The following is a 16,092-nucleotide window of genomic DNA, read 5'->3' on the forward strand; positions in this document are numbered from 1 at the left end:
GATATGCTCCCTTCATTCTTGCATTTACAACATTGCCAAGGTATATACAGTCAGAGTTAGATAGGCCATGGTGGCTTTGGGATGGATCTAGATATCAGAGCTTCCGGATTTCTCAAGCTGCATAAAATTCTAAAAATAGATGTCATTCTGCTAAAATGAGAGCTGGCCTCTTTGATTTGTGCTATTTTTACTGACATGCGTAGGTGATTCCTTCGCATCCAAATATCTCCACACTCAAAAGGGTGACGATTGGTAAACCCAGGGTTTTTATAAAATGGACTGTGACCCACACCATACCCCTGTGGCAGACAGGTATCCCAAGCAAGTATCCGTATACTACTTTGCCATTATTTATTTCCTCAGCATGTCGCATCTTAACACACCAATTTCCCACAACGTTGTACCCATCAGCCCGCAGGCAATCGTTTTCCAAGCACCAAAGCAAAAGGACAAGAGGCCCCTCTACATTGCACTCTTTTTCCTCGCTGCTGCACTAGTCACTTTGGGTCTGATGGGCTACTTTATTAGCCGGATGCTTGAAGCAGATAGGACAGGCACATACATAACTGGATGGGGTCACCACATTTTTAGCAACAGCAGATCGTACTACGAGGCACGTGTGGGCATAAATGCATCGGTCGCTGGAATTTGTCTGATATTAGCAATAATCTATCTCGTAAAGTACAAAAGATCCTAGTTCGTGTTTCAGTCCAACAGCATGTAAATTCATAGCATCAGGTTTTGCCAATACATTCCTTAGCAGCATCTTCTCAATGGCCAGAATTTATTATACATGAATTCCAGGAAGCCGCCCTTTGTGGGGGCTGTATTCATTCGGAATCCTTATACCTAGCAACGGCAAGTCTGCCAAGATCTTGACAGACTTTTTGTGCGCAATCTACTATTGCGTTCCATCGTCGCGGCTGTCCATATAAAAGTAGACGATGCGCTGGACTCGTCCTAGCTCCAAGTAAACTATCCACATCATTCCAAGCTATAGACAATGTCGTTCACCAATATTATTAAACCTACCTCTGTGAGCTACTCCGACGAAAGCCTTAAAGAGCCAGCACTCAAGCGGAACAACCCCGCAGTCATTGCCGCCTTCTCAGTAATGGCTGTTGCCTCTCTGGTTGGCGTTGGCTTCATGGCGCATTACCTAGTGCAAATTTCACACTTTCAGCATGATATACTCGAAAACAAGACGAATCCTACTAAGGCAGCAAAAATTATATTCGGGGTAGATATTTTCTCGTTTATCAAACGCGCCATGCTGCTTGGAATATTTTGTGTGCCAGCATTCATTATTTCAGTGGCTGCACTTGTAGTAATGGCTGTGCCCAGATGGCGCAACCGGTGAATGTTCCTGTGACAATAAATGTGTATATTCAAAAAAAAAAAGAAAAGAAAAGCGTATGGCAGTATAGCCCTGTGCTAATGATAGACATGTGCTACTGCGATAGTCACCCTGGTACAGGTGCTATTATAAGGTACATGGGTCAGCTTCAGGAGCTATTTTCCGGTGAGTCGGGGGCGACACCCCGCACGTACTAGTATGTATGTGCACTACTTAGCCGACAGTCTGCCGCTGGTACCTCAGTCTTCTTTTTCCAGTTGTTCTTTCCTCCGTACTTGCGCTATTGAAAACTCTACACAACAATGGTTGGATACCCACCCGTAGTCCCTGCCCCTAGTCAGGGTCCATCCTCTTATGCTGCCTCCGGGCCCCCAGCCGTGGGTGCGCGCAAGACGATCCTGCGAAAAAAGCGCTACGACATCTCGATCTGGCTGCAGACAGGCCTCACAACGCTGTACCTTGTTCTCCTTATATACTATTTTGTGCACCTGCGGCACCTGGCCGGTATGCAGCCGGCGATTTGGCGCGCTGGGCTCCTATTCCTGCTTTTGCTGGTAGACATCAGCGTGATTTGGCTGACTGTGCGCAGCAGACGGATGGCGTGCAAATCCGAGCCAGGAGCGCAACAGAGAGAAACAAACCAGGGTGTGCCGCTGGCGGGAATTGGTAGCAATAACCCGTTTTCATTTCACCAGAATCCAACTACTTTGGCCGATTCGCTGCGTCCGCCGCAGCCCGCTGAACTGGATCTGCAGCATTCGCCAGGGCGCAGTGGGCAGCTGGCGAGGTCGCATCTGAACACGCCGATTACTGGGTAGACCAAGAGGATATAAGCCCTTTTTTTCTCGAAAAGCACAAGCATCTAAGATTATATAACGTTAGCACTGATATGAGGTAAATTAATAAGCCGAGCGGTTGGTGTGGTGGATGGGCGACGTCGGGCCGTTGCTATACTGGTGGCGCTGGTGCTCGGGCTGGCTGTGGTACCACTGGGGTTCGCTGGTCTCAACTGCAGACGGGTGCTGCGGCTGATACTGCTGCGGCGGCACTTGCTGCTGATGCTGCTGCTGGTTGTAGTGATGGCCACTGTAGTGGCCGTGGCTGAGCGACGCCTGCTGCGGAGGCGGAGGCGGAGGCGGAGGCGGAGCCTGCTGGGCCTGGTGTGGGGGTGGGGCAGTGTACTGCTGGTGCAACGGCGGTGAGCGGTACCCGCTTGAGCGGCCGTACATCTGGTGCTGCCTGGAGGTCGGATTCGGAAGCTGCAGCTGCAGACCGCGGGGTGGCGGCGAGCGGCTATAGGGCTGCTGGAATTGGGCCTGCGAGTGTCTGCCGCTGTTCGGCAGCATGTCGGCCGCGTGAGATGGGCGGCTGTTACTGGAGGGTGCTGGGTACCCGTGGTTCATGATTCCGTTGGCCTCAGCGGGCGGGGCATTGGCAGAGGGGGCAATGGGTGCAGGCGACGACTGGTGACCAAAGTAGCGGTCATTGCCGCTGCTGTCGTTACTCACTGGGGTTTCAAACTGGTTCAGGCTCTGGATGCTCGGCAGTGACACAACCTTTGTGTTGGTAGACTCACCATACGATGTCTGCGCGTGGCTATTCGCTGGGCCCTGTCCGATGGGATAGAATGGAATATGCTTCTTCTGCTGCTGCGGTTGAACGGGCTGAGCTGGAGACGCAGCCGGATTCAGCTGGGTCGCCGGCCTCTCCTGGTCTTTTTCCTGCTGCTTCGGGCTGTTCTGGCTGCGAAGTGACCGCTCAACCTTGATCATCCACGAATGCACATCCACCTGGTGCTGCTCCAAAGCGAGCTCCAGCTTGCGCAGCTTGAGCTTCAGCTCCGAGTTTTCCATGCGCAGGTCGTTCACCGACCGCATCACATCCTCCGAGCTGCTGCTATCGGGAACCTCGCCGGCACCGTCGTCGGCACTATGTGGCTGCCGCCGTGCAGGGCCACTGCCGCTGGCAATAGCATCATAGACACGGCGTGTGCGCTTAGCCAAACGAGCAGCCACAGCATCAGCATCATACTCGACATGCGTGCGAGATTGTTTGCGGGGGCGCTTGCGCTCGTTGTCGTTGGCATTGGCCACCTCGATATCCTGGGTGATCCGGCGCGGCTCGTACCTTACTTCGAGACGCGGGGCGGTTGGCTTGAAGCGCTCAGACGAGGTCGTCACGAGCCTATTCCTGCGCGAGGAGACCCACTTGACTGACTCGGTGATCAGCCCATTGAGCTGGTTAATCTCGTCGCTGGCCTGTGTGCGCACGGTTTCGCGGTATGCTGCGAATTCGGGCGAGCTGAAGACGCTGTGCGAGAACACAGCATGCTTGTGGACATGGTCGCTCAGGGCTGGGACCTCGAGCAGGACAGCAATGTCCTGCAGCAGAACAGTGCGCAGCTCACGCAGGAGGCGTAGGAACCGGGTGACTGAGCGCTGCTGGTCATTGTTGTCCCCCAGGAACAATGCTGGTAGGACGCCTCCAACCCACGGGAAGATCTACCGGAACAAGCGCAAACATAAAAGGCTGTTTAGCTGGCGCAATTGGCAATACCAAACAATGAAAGTGCTCCATGCAGAATAGACGAGCAGCCCCGCCGCATGCCTGTCCCCCAACCAAATGCTGCAAAGGATAAAAGTGCCGAGGCATAAACGACGGGCACAGAGCAAAATATATGCGATATGGCCGATAGGCACAACAAAGGGGATATGTCGTGATGCGGTAAGCATGACACAACCGCTGGCGTGCAGGTAGCCAATTGCCGGCGCGACATGTATCGAACAATTGCCGCAGCGGCATTTGCAGATATTGCAATCTGCGAACAGAACATACGCAGCAACACATCGGGCATATACTCCAGGGTCCCGGCTACTTTACCTTTTTTTGCAAAGGAACAGGCGGGACGATGCCGAACCGTCCTGGCGTCTTGATTTCGCCCTCTGCCGGGAAGCCAGCGTTGATGCGGACCAGGGCGCTCAGAACATCAGGCAGGAGTGTGCCGGCATCAACGGCATCAACGCAGTCCAGGCACTTGACGCCGGCAACGGTGGGCTTGATGAGCGTGAGGGCGTCGGCAAAGAAATAGCCAACTCCGCTCATTGCCTTTGTGCCCGAAAGCCTACATGGTGTTGTTTTACACGGGGTCAATCGGCAATATGCTTGCTTACAACATGACAGGGTCGTAGTACCAGACACGGCTGGTGGTTGGCTGGGCCTGGGGTATGAGTGAGAGGCATTTTCGTGAAGAAACCCGCTGGCATCCGGTTTAATAAAAAAATCCCAGCACCTTTTGACGGAAAGTATTTGGGCAACGGGGAGGGAGCGATAAAGGTGGGCAATCGTCTTCATTATTGGCCCTTGTTATTTGACGCCCATTGCGACACTAGGAGAACATGGGAGCGGCGGAGATCGGCAAATGCTGTATAGTTGACGAGAATAGCACATCCAGCAAATCGCCCACGTATAGCCCAGAGATAAAGCAGCCGAGTTCCGAATGTTCCAGTGAATGTCTTTCCGTCACAAACATGCACATACACGCAGACGGAGAGACAGACAGAAAGACGGCTAGGCAGATGCGGGCTGGCAAGCACACCAATGGTCCTCACAGTCAGTAAGGCGACTGGGCCAGCGATAAATAACCGAGTGACTAAAAGGGTGACACCAATATTGATACACCGCCTTTGCCCGGCAGCACAACCACGGGATCCCAGTTGGGCTCTCTTACAGGCAGTATCCACAACGGCAGCGAAAAAAAACAGGAGCTTGCATTTGTCCCCGGGCCAGCAAAAAAGTTGGGGAGCGCTAGCGCTGACAACACATCATATCTCAGTTGATGTGCTAAGAGATTTGCACAACCAAAAAACAGCTCTCCCCGCTGCCCAACCGCGATCCGCCATCAGCGTTTTTCGTTTTGCCAGGCGGACCAATATCAAAATATACAATCCGATGCACAAATATATGCTTCATATTCGCGCATGGGGCAGAGCAGATTGCACGCCAGGGTTGGACTTACCTCTCGGGCGTAATATAGGAAAGCACCTCCTGGAACAGCGTGTTGACGACTGACACAGAGTCCGGGGCCAGTCCTGGAAACACTCTGATAGACTGCCAGTCCTCTGTGCTGAAATCAGGGATCTCCTCGTTCAGTACGTGCCAGCGCCTGAACAGTGCAACAGCCAGAGCGCTCCACGAGCACTGCAGCGGATTGGCATGGCGCAGAGCGACTCCCTACAAATCGACGCACAGCGAGAGCACCAGGAAGGAAGATCTGAGCAAGTGATGTTGTGACGCCAAAGGTATTCAAAATGCAAGCAGCCAGCAATGAGAGGGCCGGCGCTCAGAAAGGCAACGCCTTCTTGGGCGTTTCGCAAAGGACGCTTCTGCTGCCCCGCACTTGTAACGGGCAGGAAAAGCAACGGTCGTGGTTGATATTTGGGTATTCCAGGGGACCTGCCCAGAGTTCCACAGGAGGGTTGTCAGAAACCCAGCGAGCATGTGTTTTTGCCAAAAGAAATGCGATCGACCTGTCCAACTTCCCTTTTTCACTCAGAGAGAGCAGGGGAAGTCGATATGTACCGATTGCCGGCCAGTCAAACAGCATTACAAATTCCTTAGCCACTCGTCAAAATAAAAGTGCGGCGAGAAAGATGGAGATTGGCGAATATGCACACAACGTGTTTTGGCATATTCGCCTATAGGCAAATCCCGCACCGCGCATAGCACTGAAGGCGTATTAGGAGAAAAAGCAGAGGACATGCAGAGCAAGGGTGGGAACTGGGGCAAAGGAACAAACAGAGCGTCATAATAGCTCGCACTTTACCTTGTGCTTAGTGGTGGTACTGTTGCTGTCCCGCACGCTAGAGTCGCGGATGTGGATGCTGATAGATTTTGGCTGCTGTGCAACGCTGGCTGACTGGCCCTCAGCCGATAGCACTGGTTTAGCCGGTGCGCCCTCGGCCCCAGTGACTGAGGATGCGGCCGGCCCATCCTCGATCGCAATATCTCCCAGCGCCAGAGTCGCCCGCATGTCGGACCCCAACCACGCCGCCAGGCCAAGCGAGTGGTGCGCACGCACCTGATCTTGCAGGTACGAGTCGACATTAACAAACTGGGCATGTAGCACGATGTCCTCAGCAAGCGTCAGCAAATGGCCCTCAGGCTCAGCGTTCTCCTGGCTCCACTCGGGGAGCTGCTCGGGGACCTCGCCCTCCAGGGGGGCCGGTGGTGTCATGGGAGTTGGAACCTGGCCAGCGATCGCGCTATCCAGAAGCATGGGGTCGTTTTGGGGCGATGCGCTGCCTTTCATGCGGAGATCGCCGTCGCGCGGATCCGAGCCCGGCGAGTCCACGCTGTCGGAAGGCGTCATGCTCATACGTGGCGTTGTGCGTGTATCCTGGTGCGCCGACGATTCCTGGTGGGCATAGTCCACGGTCCGCGTGCGCACCGGGTTCGGGGCATAGCCATTGTAGTGCCGGTCGCCGGCATGCGTTCTCTCAACATACTGGAGCGCTTGGTTGTAGGCGCGCGAGCTATTGGCAGGGGGCCGCGACTGCCTGTATGACTGCTGCGAGCCATTGTACTGGTACGACGACTGCGAGGACTGTGATGGCTGGTACGGGCTGTCGCCGCCGTGGTGCATGGACGACGACCCGCGCCGCCCGTCAGCCATGTCTCTGCTGTAGCCGTTTCTCGGCATGCCGTTCATCTCTGGGGGGGCGGCGCCGTTGCGGTAGGCGCCGTAGATGGGCTCGCTGCGTCGCGACCGGCCCTCGCGCGGGAACCGCTGCACAATCTCGTTCCACTTTGACGAGAACACGCGGCCGGTGCGCGGGTCCGGCAGGTCTGGTCGGTTGCCGGTCTGGATGCGCCAGTAGCACAGCACGCCCTGCAGCTGGTTGCGCAGCACCTGCTGGATATGCGTTGAGCCCTGGCGGATGCGCTCGGCAGCGCCCGAATTGACCATCCACTCGACGTACGACGCCAGCCGCTCTTCGGTGACCATGTCGTCGCCGCTATATTTGCTATTGCAGAAATGTATCCACAGAGCAATGCGCGACGAGTAGCAGCCCTTGGTGCTGTGCGACACCAGGGTGCAGTTCTCGAGGATCTCCTTTGCCTTTTGCAATTCTACAGTATGTGTAAACATGGGGATAGAGGTGTGAGCGCCAAAGCGATGCATGATAGGCGAATGTCAATGCTTGAGTATGAACGACGGAAAAAGAAAAAAAGAAGAGGCATCAAGCGCGCTTTTCTTTTTCTAAAAATACAAAAGCGGTATATGCCCAACGCAATAGTACCACGACGCATAGGAGTTGTCAAAAGTGCAAATTTCGACGGCTCCCACACAGAAAGTGTACAACAATGACTAGCAAGTGAATTTGGGGGAGGGGAAGCAGGAGGGATAGTAGAGTCAATGGAGGCGGTGGAGCTCTATATGGCCATCGACAAGTGCATAGGCTAGTTGGTCATGGGTAAGGGCATTGCTGTCCAGATAATATGGCGAGTGAAAATATTGACAAGCCACACACTGTGGACAACAATAGCTGTTCCCCAAAGTATGATTTTTCAACACGGCATTCATGGAATGCTCGAAACTCGGCTATACGCGATATCATTGCCTGATATGGCTACGTAGGGTGGAAATCTCGTATGCGAGTGCTGCCCGTCGAGAGACAGGGGCGGTCGCCATCGGCTAATAAACAAAACAATCAGGCAGACGTGCAACAACAAGAAGCGAAGACAAAAAATAAGGAACATGTGCCTCGGATTAAGGAGGTTCTTCAGCATACCACGGCGCCAGTTGCCGCGATTGTTCCACAAAGTGAGGGACAGCAATTTAAGGACGTCAGATATACCACGCAGTAATATAGAGTGTCTAGACTGGGCCCTGTTTCCCACAGGCAACAGAAAGGTGGACCTGGCATCCGCTTCGTTGCAAACAAAAAACACTCCACAAGAGATAAAAGGCTAGAGTTTGTTTTCTGCAAGTGTCCCGGCATCTCGGGCGCACCTCCCGCTGACGTGCGGGGAGTGATGCCTACCTTTCTCGCTGTATGCCATACGAAAAGATTTGTGACTGGAAAAAAACACTAATGATACAACAGATTAAAAAAGGAGTAGAAAAGTATATCCGTATTCAAAGCTTTTTTGCAAAATGGTGAGTGTCAAAAAAGAGGAAAGGTGAGAAAGGAGGTGCAAAAGAAGGAAGAATCGCGGCGACTCATATTCGCCTCAAAAACTGGTGGAATATTTAAGCTAGCAGCATATTCGTCCCTCCACTTAGCCAAGAGAGAAAAAAAGAAGTGATCAAAATATTTTTTGGGGGGTGGGCCCACTCACCCGCTAAAGGCAGGGTCGCAGGACCCACCCCTAGTATATTCCTGTCCATTAGTACTCGTGGGGAGAGAGAGGGGGTCGCAAATAAAGTAGCGGTCCCCTTCATATGAAAAAGAGGGCTGTTTGCCAATGCCTTGTCCTTTTATTTTATTTCCTTCGTGGTAGATATTGGAGCAAGAGAGTGGAAGTCTTTTCAGTGGACATCCGCTAAGAATATTGCAGCGAACGCCAAAAGCCAGGGAATGGGAGGCAAAGCTAAAAATATAACCCGAGATTAGGATATTGCTTCTTTCCACTCGGGGTTTTCAAGCTCCACAGCTACGACATCAGCAACGGCATCAGCAGCGGCATCAGAAACGGCGGCAGCAGCAGAGTGAGCCCTACTGGAATATCTCGTTTTGCAGAATTCTTGCTCTAAACCCGTACCAAGGCTGTTGAGTTCCTACCTACCCCAACTCGCTGGCTGATAACAGCGGGCATTTAGCTCAGCGTCAAATGGCAGCGATTGTACATATTGAGAGCCACTCAACAAACACCAAATGCACGTATTGCAAGCGCCAGCCAAGTGGGCAGGGGAAAAGCATGTATCCATAGCATTTTTTTCTCATATTGGCCACATGACCACACATATGCAACATATATAGCAATTTTTCTCTCGCTACTAATATACTCGGAGGAGAAAAAAAAGAAAAAAGTAACGAGGAGGAATAGTGTCTAAATCAGCGGCTTCTCCAAGTGACCGCGGGCGCCGTTGCTGTTGTTGTTGTTGTCGCCGGCAGAGCTCCCCGGGTGGACAGGTGGGGGGCCCGCCGGAGGCATATAAAATCCGCCTTGCTGCTGCTGGCCAGGCGCCTGCGAGTACATTGGCGGCGGCTGCTGGTAGTTCTGGTACACGGGCTGAGCATAGCCGACCGGCTGCTGAATAACGACGACCTCGGCGTAGTCTGACTGGGGGTTCATGCCCGCCATGATCATGTGCGGCGGCGTGTTCGGATTGGTCAGCCACGCCAGCGCCCGCTTGCGGTTGCGGAAGGTGAAGAAGATGCAGAGCAGGTCGATTACCAGCAAGGCAATCAGCAGGCCGATGTACCATGAGAACCAGTTGCTGTTGTAGTACACGAGGTTAGAGCTGTCCGTGCGCCGCCGGTTGTCGCGGTCCCGCCAGATGTAGTACCCGAGGAGCGCGGCAAACACGCCCGTGAACGCGATTTGCAGGCCCAGCGAGATATTGTAGCGACGCTTGATCGCGCGGATGCGCTCCTGGCGTACCTGTTCGACGGTCGCGGCGTCGTAGTTGGGGGGCTGCGGCGGATACATTTGGGAGAGGGTGTGAGGGTATATAGACAGGAAAATAAAAAGGGTATGCGAATGCAGAGGAGACAAAAGAGGGAGTAAAATATAATTTTCTTGGTTTTTGAGAAGAGGGGAGGACGAAAGAAACCTCAGCAGTAGTCGTGTATGCGTGCCAAGTGTCACTCAGTGCACTTTGGCAGAGGGTCTGGCTCGCACGAATATTCTACTGCGCTGTGATTGGCAGGCAACGCCCACGCCAAAGAGGGCCTAAATATAACGCTTCTAGCAGCGATAAAGGAGACTGCTCTTTTTGTGTGTGTAGGCAGGTCTATTAATGAACCCCTACAAAGACACAGCCTGCACATCCCTGCCACATGCGCTCCCACAGACCAGCATCTCATCACCCTACATCCTCAGCAGCAGCACCAGCAGCACCGTGTACGCTGACAGACACATGACCCCCGACAGCAGCACGGTGCCCCCGCTGGTTACAAAGTACGGCGCTTGCGCATGCGTATCCTTGGAAATCAACCTCCGGCGGCGGTACAGCCCGATGCCCAGGAACCCGAGCCCCAGCACCAGAAACACCATGCCCACCGGGAAAAACGACAGCCCAAACACCCGCAACACCACCAGCGCAGCCCCGAACAGCCCGATAGACGTGCGCCAGTACGCCCCGTCAAAGGTGCGCTCGCGCGCCCGCACCTCCAGCAGCTCCGCCGCCGTCCACGTCTGTGCCGGCTGCTCCTCGTCGCTGCCCGATTCTGAGGGCGTTCTGGATGTCGGAGTGCTGGAAATGCTACGTGTGTGCACGGTCTTGCCCGATACTGTGGCGGTGGGCGAGTCGGCGGTAGCCGGTGCTATGGCGGTGAATGTGGAGTAGTCGGCGGGCTTGTCTGGGGTCGCAGCGGGGATATTTGGAGACTCGGCGCTCATTTGTGCAATTAGGGTATTTGTGTCAAAATAAAAGCTATGCAAAGAGTAAAGATAAAGAGGCAGTAGTGGGCGAGGAAAGAGGCGCTTGGGGAAGGGGAATAGGTTCCGCCGACAAAAAAATCCTCTCTAATCACAAGGCGCTTCTACGAAGAAGCAGACTGTCTAAAGAGTGGAGAAAGCATTTGAAATCCAGCGCGCAGCTCCCTTGCAGGCCTTGTTCCTACGGACCCAGAGCACCGGTTAGGGAGATGTAGGATGAAGAGGGTTTAGCGTGCTTTTAGAAAAAGAAAATTACAGTTAACATGAGAAAAAAGAATCCAGTACCGCCAGGCTTAGGGCAGCTCTCTGTGCCTCCGTGGCGGGTGGTGGGGATGGCGCGGGACGCGCCTGTCCCTGCGCCAAGCAGGCGCCGGCCTAGCGACCTCCCTCTCCTCCGTCGTCTGGCTACTCTCACTGGTCCTCCTAGCCGGCCTGCCCGCCGCCCTGCCGCGGCTCGAAATCCACGGCCTCTGCAGCTGCCTGACCCTCCTCAGCTCCCGCTCCTCCCGCTCTCTCTGTGCACTGGCCATAAACACGCTCCACTTGATCTTGTTCTTCTCGCGCCTTCGCCTCGGGTCCATCGCGTCCTGATCGGTGGTCTCGGGCGAGCGGATCCAGTCCAGCGTCACCTTGTAGTAGTATACTGTCACAAATACCGAAAAGGCCACAACCACAAAAAACATCGACAGCATGATCATCACCCAGCTCTTCGACCACACCTTGTACGTGGTGTTGGGGGCACTCGTCAGCCGGAAACTGTGCAGGACCAGGAGCGCTATCAGGGCCAACAGTATGAATAGCTCGAATGCCAGCCAGCGCAAGCGGTTGCGCCGCGTCTGCTTCAGCGCCTGCTCTTTGACTGGCGACAGGACATGTGCGTCCTTGACCACTGGGCGTGCGGCCACCGTGGCTTTTGATGCATCGCTGTCTGGCATTTTTTTTTACATGTATCTGGTGGAACCCAGAAAGAAAAGAGAGATATGAGATGGAAGAAAAGAAGGGAAAAAAAGAAAAAGGTGTTTTGAAAAAAGCGATGGCAGAGCTGAAATAGACAGACAGCGAACAAATGCGCCTGCCTGCAAATTATGTATCTGCGAAAGTTTGGGGTGAGAGGAAGCAGCAAGAGTACTGCATGGGCAGCAGATGGACGCTTCTGCACATCCCCTCAGCTTCTATCGACTGAAGAGGCGCTTTATGACCAGGGGGAAGATCCTTCGTTCTTGGCATGCCTGGGCCCGGGTCCAACCTTGCTGCTCCCAGCAGTCACGGTATGCGTGCCAGGCTACGCTTTTCTCCCCCCTGCTGGTTTCCCACCCTATTACACAGCTACTGACAGAACAATGGAGTGCTGGCACACCAGCCGCTGCTATTCTACCCAATGGCCGTTCAGATGGCAAGTGGATTACGATGTATTTTGCAAACAGCTGCAGCACGGGGGGACGTATGCTTAGCTATGGGTGCAAAGATGCGTGCTGCGGCTATCCGTCCGCTTAAGAATAAGGGGGAGCATTTTCTTCTCAAGACAATGGAAAATACAGACTGGTGTTTCAGCGAGACAAAGCGGTGGGGATAATCGGAGAACCGCTTACTATGCGGTCCGCAGAGACTATCAGGATCCTTGGATTTTTTTATGTGTTGGTTGTTTGACAAGAAGGCAGATTAATAGAGAATTGGAGAGAATAGGCATGGCGTAAACAGAGTATTTTAGTCTAATGAAAAAAAAAAACAAAGTTTAGCGGAGCCGGTTTTTCTTTTAAAGGTTGTTCGGTTGCACTCGCCACATAGTCGTCGATGTAATGGCTCCTTTGTCGATACACCGGTCCGTCCCCCAAATTGCCAGTTTGTTTATTTCGTAAACCGGAAAAAAAAAGCGCATTATTTCCGAAATTGGCAAATAAATTAGGTGGACTATGTGTGCACCAGTATTTAAACAGACCTGTACGACGTGGTCCAAGCGGGAATATCGAACTTGCATCCTCCTTAAGAATCCTCCAGCCATGAGCGTACTCTCTCTCGAGCCCCTTGAACACTTCCACACGCAGTCGAACGAAACCCTGACGGCAGCCAGACGCAGTTCGTTCGCAAAGATCTCGCTCGACTCGCACACGCTGACGGCCATCGACACGCAGGTCACTGCAATCGACATCAGCAAGCACCGGATCGTGCATTTGCAGCGGTTCCGACACGTTCTGCAGCTGGTGGTGCTTTGCAGCTCAGTCTGCTGGATATCTCTGGCGTTGGTGTTTTTGCTCATGATCGTGCGTGAAATCGGCGACCCAGACCGTAAGGGCGCGCAGAGGCAGATGCGCATTTACGGAGCAGTAGTAGGAGCACTGACCATGGCATGGGCATGTGTCATTGGCCTGTGCTTGTGGCGGTTCCGGAGGTACCAGGCGTGGCTTAACGACGAAAACACTAGGGCTGAGTGGATCATTGCCGGCAAGCAGACTCGGTGTCGCATGTCAGGTGAAACCATCCAATAATGCCTCCCATTACAGGTTGTAAAAACTGCGGACATGATGCTTGTAATTTTGTTTTATCTTTTGTGTTTTTTTTTCTTGCTGATACACGTTGGTTTTATATAATAATGAGCGCAGAGGCGAAGAAGCGTCTGAGCAATCCGCAGCCCGATCCCAGCGACACTAAGACGAAGAAAGCGCGCGGCGCGGAGACTGCAACATGCCCGATATGCAACAAGTGGTTTGCCAATGCCAGGGTGCTCCAGGCGCACGCCAACATGTGTCTGGACTTTGTCGAGCTGGAGGAGAAAAAGGCGCAGCGCATGAGCAAGATACAGTCACCGGGAAAGATCAAGTCACCGGGAAAGACGCTGTCGCCAGGCAGAATGAAGTCGCCAGTTCAACAAGGCTCTCCAGCACGGCAAAAACAGCCGGAAGCGAAGGCGTCTGTCTCCAGAAGCCTGAATGCCAGACTGCGGATGGCCATGGACAGAAAACCAAGGCCCAACGAGCCTCTTCCAAAGCCCAAGCTAGAGGAGCAGCCCCCGGAACCAGAGGAGCCCGAGGAGCCACCCAGCGACAGCATAGATGCGCTGCTCAGCGAGATCGAGCAAACCTGAGCTGGCGCCCGAAACCAGCACCGAGACCAGATACACGTACTTGGCGCAGGAAGACGGCATCTGGCCCACCAGCCGCACGCCGAAGCCGCCCCCCTCGTACAAACGCATGCCTCACACGCCATTCACAGTGGATGCGTTCAAGTACGGGCGCATCGCAGACTGCACGGGCTACTTCCTGACGCACTTCCACTCGGACCACTACGGCGGGCTGACGCGCTCGTTCGCCGGGCACGTGTACTGCTCGCGCATCACGGCGAATCTGGTGAGGCACCGGCTGGGGGTGGGGGAGCGTCACGTGCACGCCCTCCCCATGCACAGGCGCTGCCTGGTCCACGGCGTCTACGTGACTTTGCTCGACGCAATGCACTGCCCAGGGCGCCGCCCTGATACTGTTCGAGGTGCCCGGCGAAACGGTCAGGCGCATTGTGCATACCGGCGATTTCCGCGCAGCGCCGCTGCACGTGCGGCAGATAGCGCGGGTGTTTGCAACCGACCTCGGCCGCCCGGTGACCCCCGGGATGCTTGGCGGGGAGGAGGCGGGCAGGCCATCTGCAGACTACGTGTATCTGGACACGACGTACCTGGAGCCGCGGTACATGTTTCCGCCGCAGAGCGCAGTGGTGGCAGCGGTGGGCGAGCTCTGCTGCCGGATCCACCAGCACACCCGGCTGTCTGCGTGACTTGCGCAGGCCGGCTCTACGTATCACGCAGTGGTTCCGCCCGCACCAGCAGCAGCAGCCCCCGCGCACACCTGTTTGCCGTGGGCACATATACGATTGGCAAGGAGAAGCTGCTGGTGGAGATTGCGCGGCGCCTAAACTCGCAGATCTACGCAGCACAGGACAAGCGCGCATTGCTCAAAGTGTCTGGGCAGCCCGGGGCTGGAGCGGATGCTGGTGGACCGGCCTGGGGAAGCACTGGTGCATGCGGTGTCGATGCAGAGCGTCAACATGAAGGGCATGGCGGAGTATCTGGAGAAGAACTCCGGGATTCGACCGCATTGTCGCGTTCCGGCCCACTGGCTGGACGCATCGCCGGGCCCACTGGTCGCCCAACCAGCGCACCGCCGCAGATGCCCCCGCAGGGCACGCCAGCTGCATTGCAGCCCGCCGACGAGACTGGAGTTCAGCGTGGAGAGCCTGGCGCCGCACGGGTCGTCGGACCGCGTCACGGTCTTCCCGGTGCCGTACTCGGAGCACTCGTCGTTCTCGGAGCTGGCGCAGTTTGTGTGTGGAGTGGATGCGCAGCACGTGATTCCAACCGTCATCTCCTCGTCCGACAGCAACCGGGCGGCGCTGGCATGGCTATCGCACTGGGGCAGCAGGGGGTTAGAATAATCTTATTTTTTTTGCGGCAAGTATCAATGAAAACTCTCCTCCTCTTCGCGCACGGCGAACAGCGGCGTGGACCGGCGTGGCGAGCTCGCGGCTGGCCTGACGCAAACATCTGCTCGATCAGCTGCGACGCGTCGACCGAAGGGGCGGTGGAGATGCGCCGGGCGCCCGGCGTGGTCTCAAGTGTAGCCGATGGCGGCGGCGCCAGGGCGTCGGCCAGCGACGGGCGACGGCCGCCCGTCGGGTCGGTCGAGTAGGCGCGGTGGGCGATGCGGACCGGAGCCGGCTCGTATGGCATGTGCATGCGCAACGCTCCCCACTCGGCAATGCCGCCGGTGCCGGTGAACCGCGGCTCCATTGAGTAGCCGTCGAGCATCTGGCTGACCATCTCAACCGGCTTCTCCTTCTCTTCCTCCTCCTCCTCCTGCTCGGAATCGGGACCCAGCCGACCCGTGGTCGACTGAACTCGTCGGCTTCCCACGGGCACACGTCGGCGTTCTGCTTCGCCTCCTTGCGCTGCTTCCGCCGCCTAGTCATCAGCCGCTCCTCCTCGCGCCGCTGGGCGTCCGGCTGCGCCTGCAGGTCCTTGACAGCGCCCTTGAGCGACTTGAGCAGCCCCACCATCTCCGTGCGCTGCTCGGTCTCCAGGAACCACGACTGCGCCTCGTCATTCGACAGCGACAGGCGCGGCTCGCGTGGCTGCGTCAGCTCCACCA

The 16,092-nt window shown here is 55.3% G+C and overlaps 11 protein-coding genes across 11 annotated transcripts; 6 read left to right on the forward strand and 5 right to left on the reverse strand.

The window, feature by feature from the left end:
* Positions 1-244: 244 nt before the first annotated feature.
* Positions 245-766, forward strand: DL89DRAFT_266718 (uncharacterized protein). The gene has a single exon (XM_040887198.1). It carries the CDS (start codon positions 275-277, stop codon positions 695-697), a length of 423 nt encoding a protein of 140 aa, XP_040744084.1. The 5' UTR covers positions 245-274; the 3' UTR covers positions 698-766.
* A 32-nt stretch (positions 767-798) lies between these two features.
* DL89DRAFT_266719 (uncharacterized protein) lies at positions 799-1,360 on the forward strand (the record flags this gene model as incomplete). Its single annotated transcript, XM_040887199.1, has 1 exon — positions 799-1,360. The coding sequence occupies exon 1, from the start codon at positions 1,004-1,006 to the stop codon at positions 1,358-1,360; it is 357 nt and encodes a 118-aa protein (XP_040744085.1). The 5' UTR covers positions 799-1,003.
* Positions 1,361-1,659: 299 nt separating this feature from the next.
* On the forward strand, positions 1,660-2,175 carry DL89DRAFT_292172 (uncharacterized protein; the record flags this gene model as incomplete). Its single annotated transcript, XM_040890266.1, has 1 exon — positions 1,660-2,175. One exon carries the CDS (start codon positions 1,660-1,662, stop codon positions 2,173-2,175), a length of 516 nt encoding a protein of 171 aa, XP_040744086.1.
* Positions 2,176-2,215: 40 nt separating this feature from the next.
* On the reverse strand, positions 2,216-5,038 carry DL89DRAFT_135342 (uncharacterized protein). The gene is made up of 2 exons (XM_040883356.1): positions 4,238-5,038; positions 2,216-3,858 (listed from the first exon to the last, which is right to left on the reverse strand). Exons 1-2 carry the CDS (start codon positions 4,706-4,708, stop codon positions 2,257-2,259), a joined length of 2,073 nt encoding a protein of 690 aa, XP_040744087.1. The 5' UTR covers positions 4,709-5,038; the 3' UTR covers positions 2,216-2,256.
* Positions 5,039-5,534: 496 nt separating this feature from the next.
* On the forward strand, positions 5,535-6,384 carry DL89DRAFT_266720 (uncharacterized protein). The gene has a single exon (XM_040887200.1). The coding sequence runs from the start codon at positions 5,665-5,667 to the stop codon at positions 6,055-6,057; it is 393 nt and encodes a 130-aa protein (XP_040744088.1). The 5' UTR covers positions 5,535-5,664; the 3' UTR covers positions 6,058-6,384.
* Positions 6,159-7,538, reverse strand: DL89DRAFT_256722 (uncharacterized protein; the record flags this gene model as incomplete). Its single annotated transcript, XM_040885466.1, has 1 exon — positions 6,159-7,538. The coding sequence occupies one exon, from the start codon at positions 7,536-7,538 to the stop codon at positions 6,159-6,161; it is 1,380 nt and encodes a 459-aa protein (XP_040744089.1).
* A 1,871-nt stretch (positions 7,539-9,409) lies between these two features.
* On the reverse strand, positions 9,410-10,012 carry DL89DRAFT_256723 (uncharacterized protein; the record flags this gene model as incomplete). The annotated part of the gene is made up of 1 exon (XM_040885467.1): positions 9,410-10,012. The coding sequence occupies one exon, from the start codon at positions 10,010-10,012 to the stop codon at positions 9,410-9,412; it is 603 nt and encodes a 200-aa protein (XP_040744090.1).
* Positions 10,013-10,393: 381 nt separating this feature from the next.
* DL89DRAFT_292175 (uncharacterized protein) lies at positions 10,394-10,924 on the reverse strand (the record flags this gene model as incomplete). Its single annotated transcript, XM_040890267.1, has 1 exon — positions 10,394-10,924. The coding sequence occupies one exon, from the start codon at positions 10,922-10,924 to the stop codon at positions 10,394-10,396; it is 531 nt and encodes a 176-aa protein (XP_040744091.1).
* A 332-nt stretch (positions 10,925-11,256) lies between these two features.
* Positions 11,257-11,898, reverse strand: DL89DRAFT_256725 (uncharacterized protein; the record flags this gene model as incomplete). Its single annotated transcript, XM_040885468.1, has 1 exon — positions 11,257-11,898. The coding sequence occupies one exon, from the start codon at positions 11,896-11,898 to the stop codon at positions 11,257-11,259; it is 642 nt and encodes a 213-aa protein (XP_040744092.1).
* Positions 11,899-12,833: 935 nt separating this feature from the next.
* On the forward strand, positions 12,834-13,501 carry DL89DRAFT_135374 (uncharacterized protein). The gene has a single exon (XM_040883357.1). It carries the CDS (start codon positions 12,874-12,876, stop codon positions 13,444-13,446), a length of 573 nt encoding a protein of 190 aa, XP_040744093.1. The 5' UTR covers positions 12,834-12,873; the 3' UTR covers positions 13,447-13,501.
* A 35-nt stretch (positions 13,502-13,536) lies between these two features.
* Positions 13,537-15,379, forward strand: DL89DRAFT_277980 (uncharacterized protein; the record flags this gene model as incomplete). The annotated part of the gene is given in 5 exon segments (XM_040889484.1): positions 13,537-14,385; positions 14,417-14,712; positions 14,732-14,755; positions 14,781-14,904; positions 14,930-15,379. The coding sequence occupies 5 exon segments, from the start codon at positions 14,011-14,013 to the stop codon at positions 15,377-15,379; spliced, it is 1,269 nt and encodes a 422-aa protein (XP_040744094.1). The 5' UTR covers positions 13,537-14,010.
* Positions 15,380-16,092: the final 713 nt, after the last annotated feature.

The sequence above is a fragment of the Linderina pennispora genome (genome assembly GCF_002104995.1).
Source record: "Linderina pennispora strain ATCC 12442 chromosome Unknown DL89scaffold_5, whole genome shotgun sequence".
NCBI lineage: Eukaryota > Fungi > Kickxellomycota > Kickxellomycetes > Kickxellales > Kickxellaceae > Linderina > Linderina pennispora.

What these genes read in the sequence shown, in the direction of transcription:
- DL89DRAFT_266718 (XM_040887198.1), top strand. Translation starts at nt 275, where the DNA reads ATGGACTGTGACCCACACCATACCCCTGTGGCAGACAGGTATCCCAAG.
- DL89DRAFT_135342 (XM_040883356.1), bottom strand. Translation starts at nt 4,708, where the DNA reads ATGAAGACGATTGCCCACCTTTATCGCTCCCTCCCCGTTGCCCAAATA. An exon ending in CTGTTCCTTTGCAAAAAAAG is followed by an intron (nt 3,859 to 4,237) that starts GTAAAGTAGCCG and finishes TTGTTCCGGTAG; the next exon opens with ATCTTCCCGTGGGTTGGAGG.
- DL89DRAFT_266720 (XM_040887200.1), top strand. Translation starts at nt 5,665, where the DNA reads ATGCAAGCAGCCAGCAATGAGAGGGCCGGCGCTCAGAAAGGCAACGCC.
- DL89DRAFT_135374 (XM_040883357.1), top strand. Translation starts at nt 12,874, where the DNA reads ATGTGTGCACCAGTATTTAAACAGACCTGTACGACGTGGTCCAAGCGG.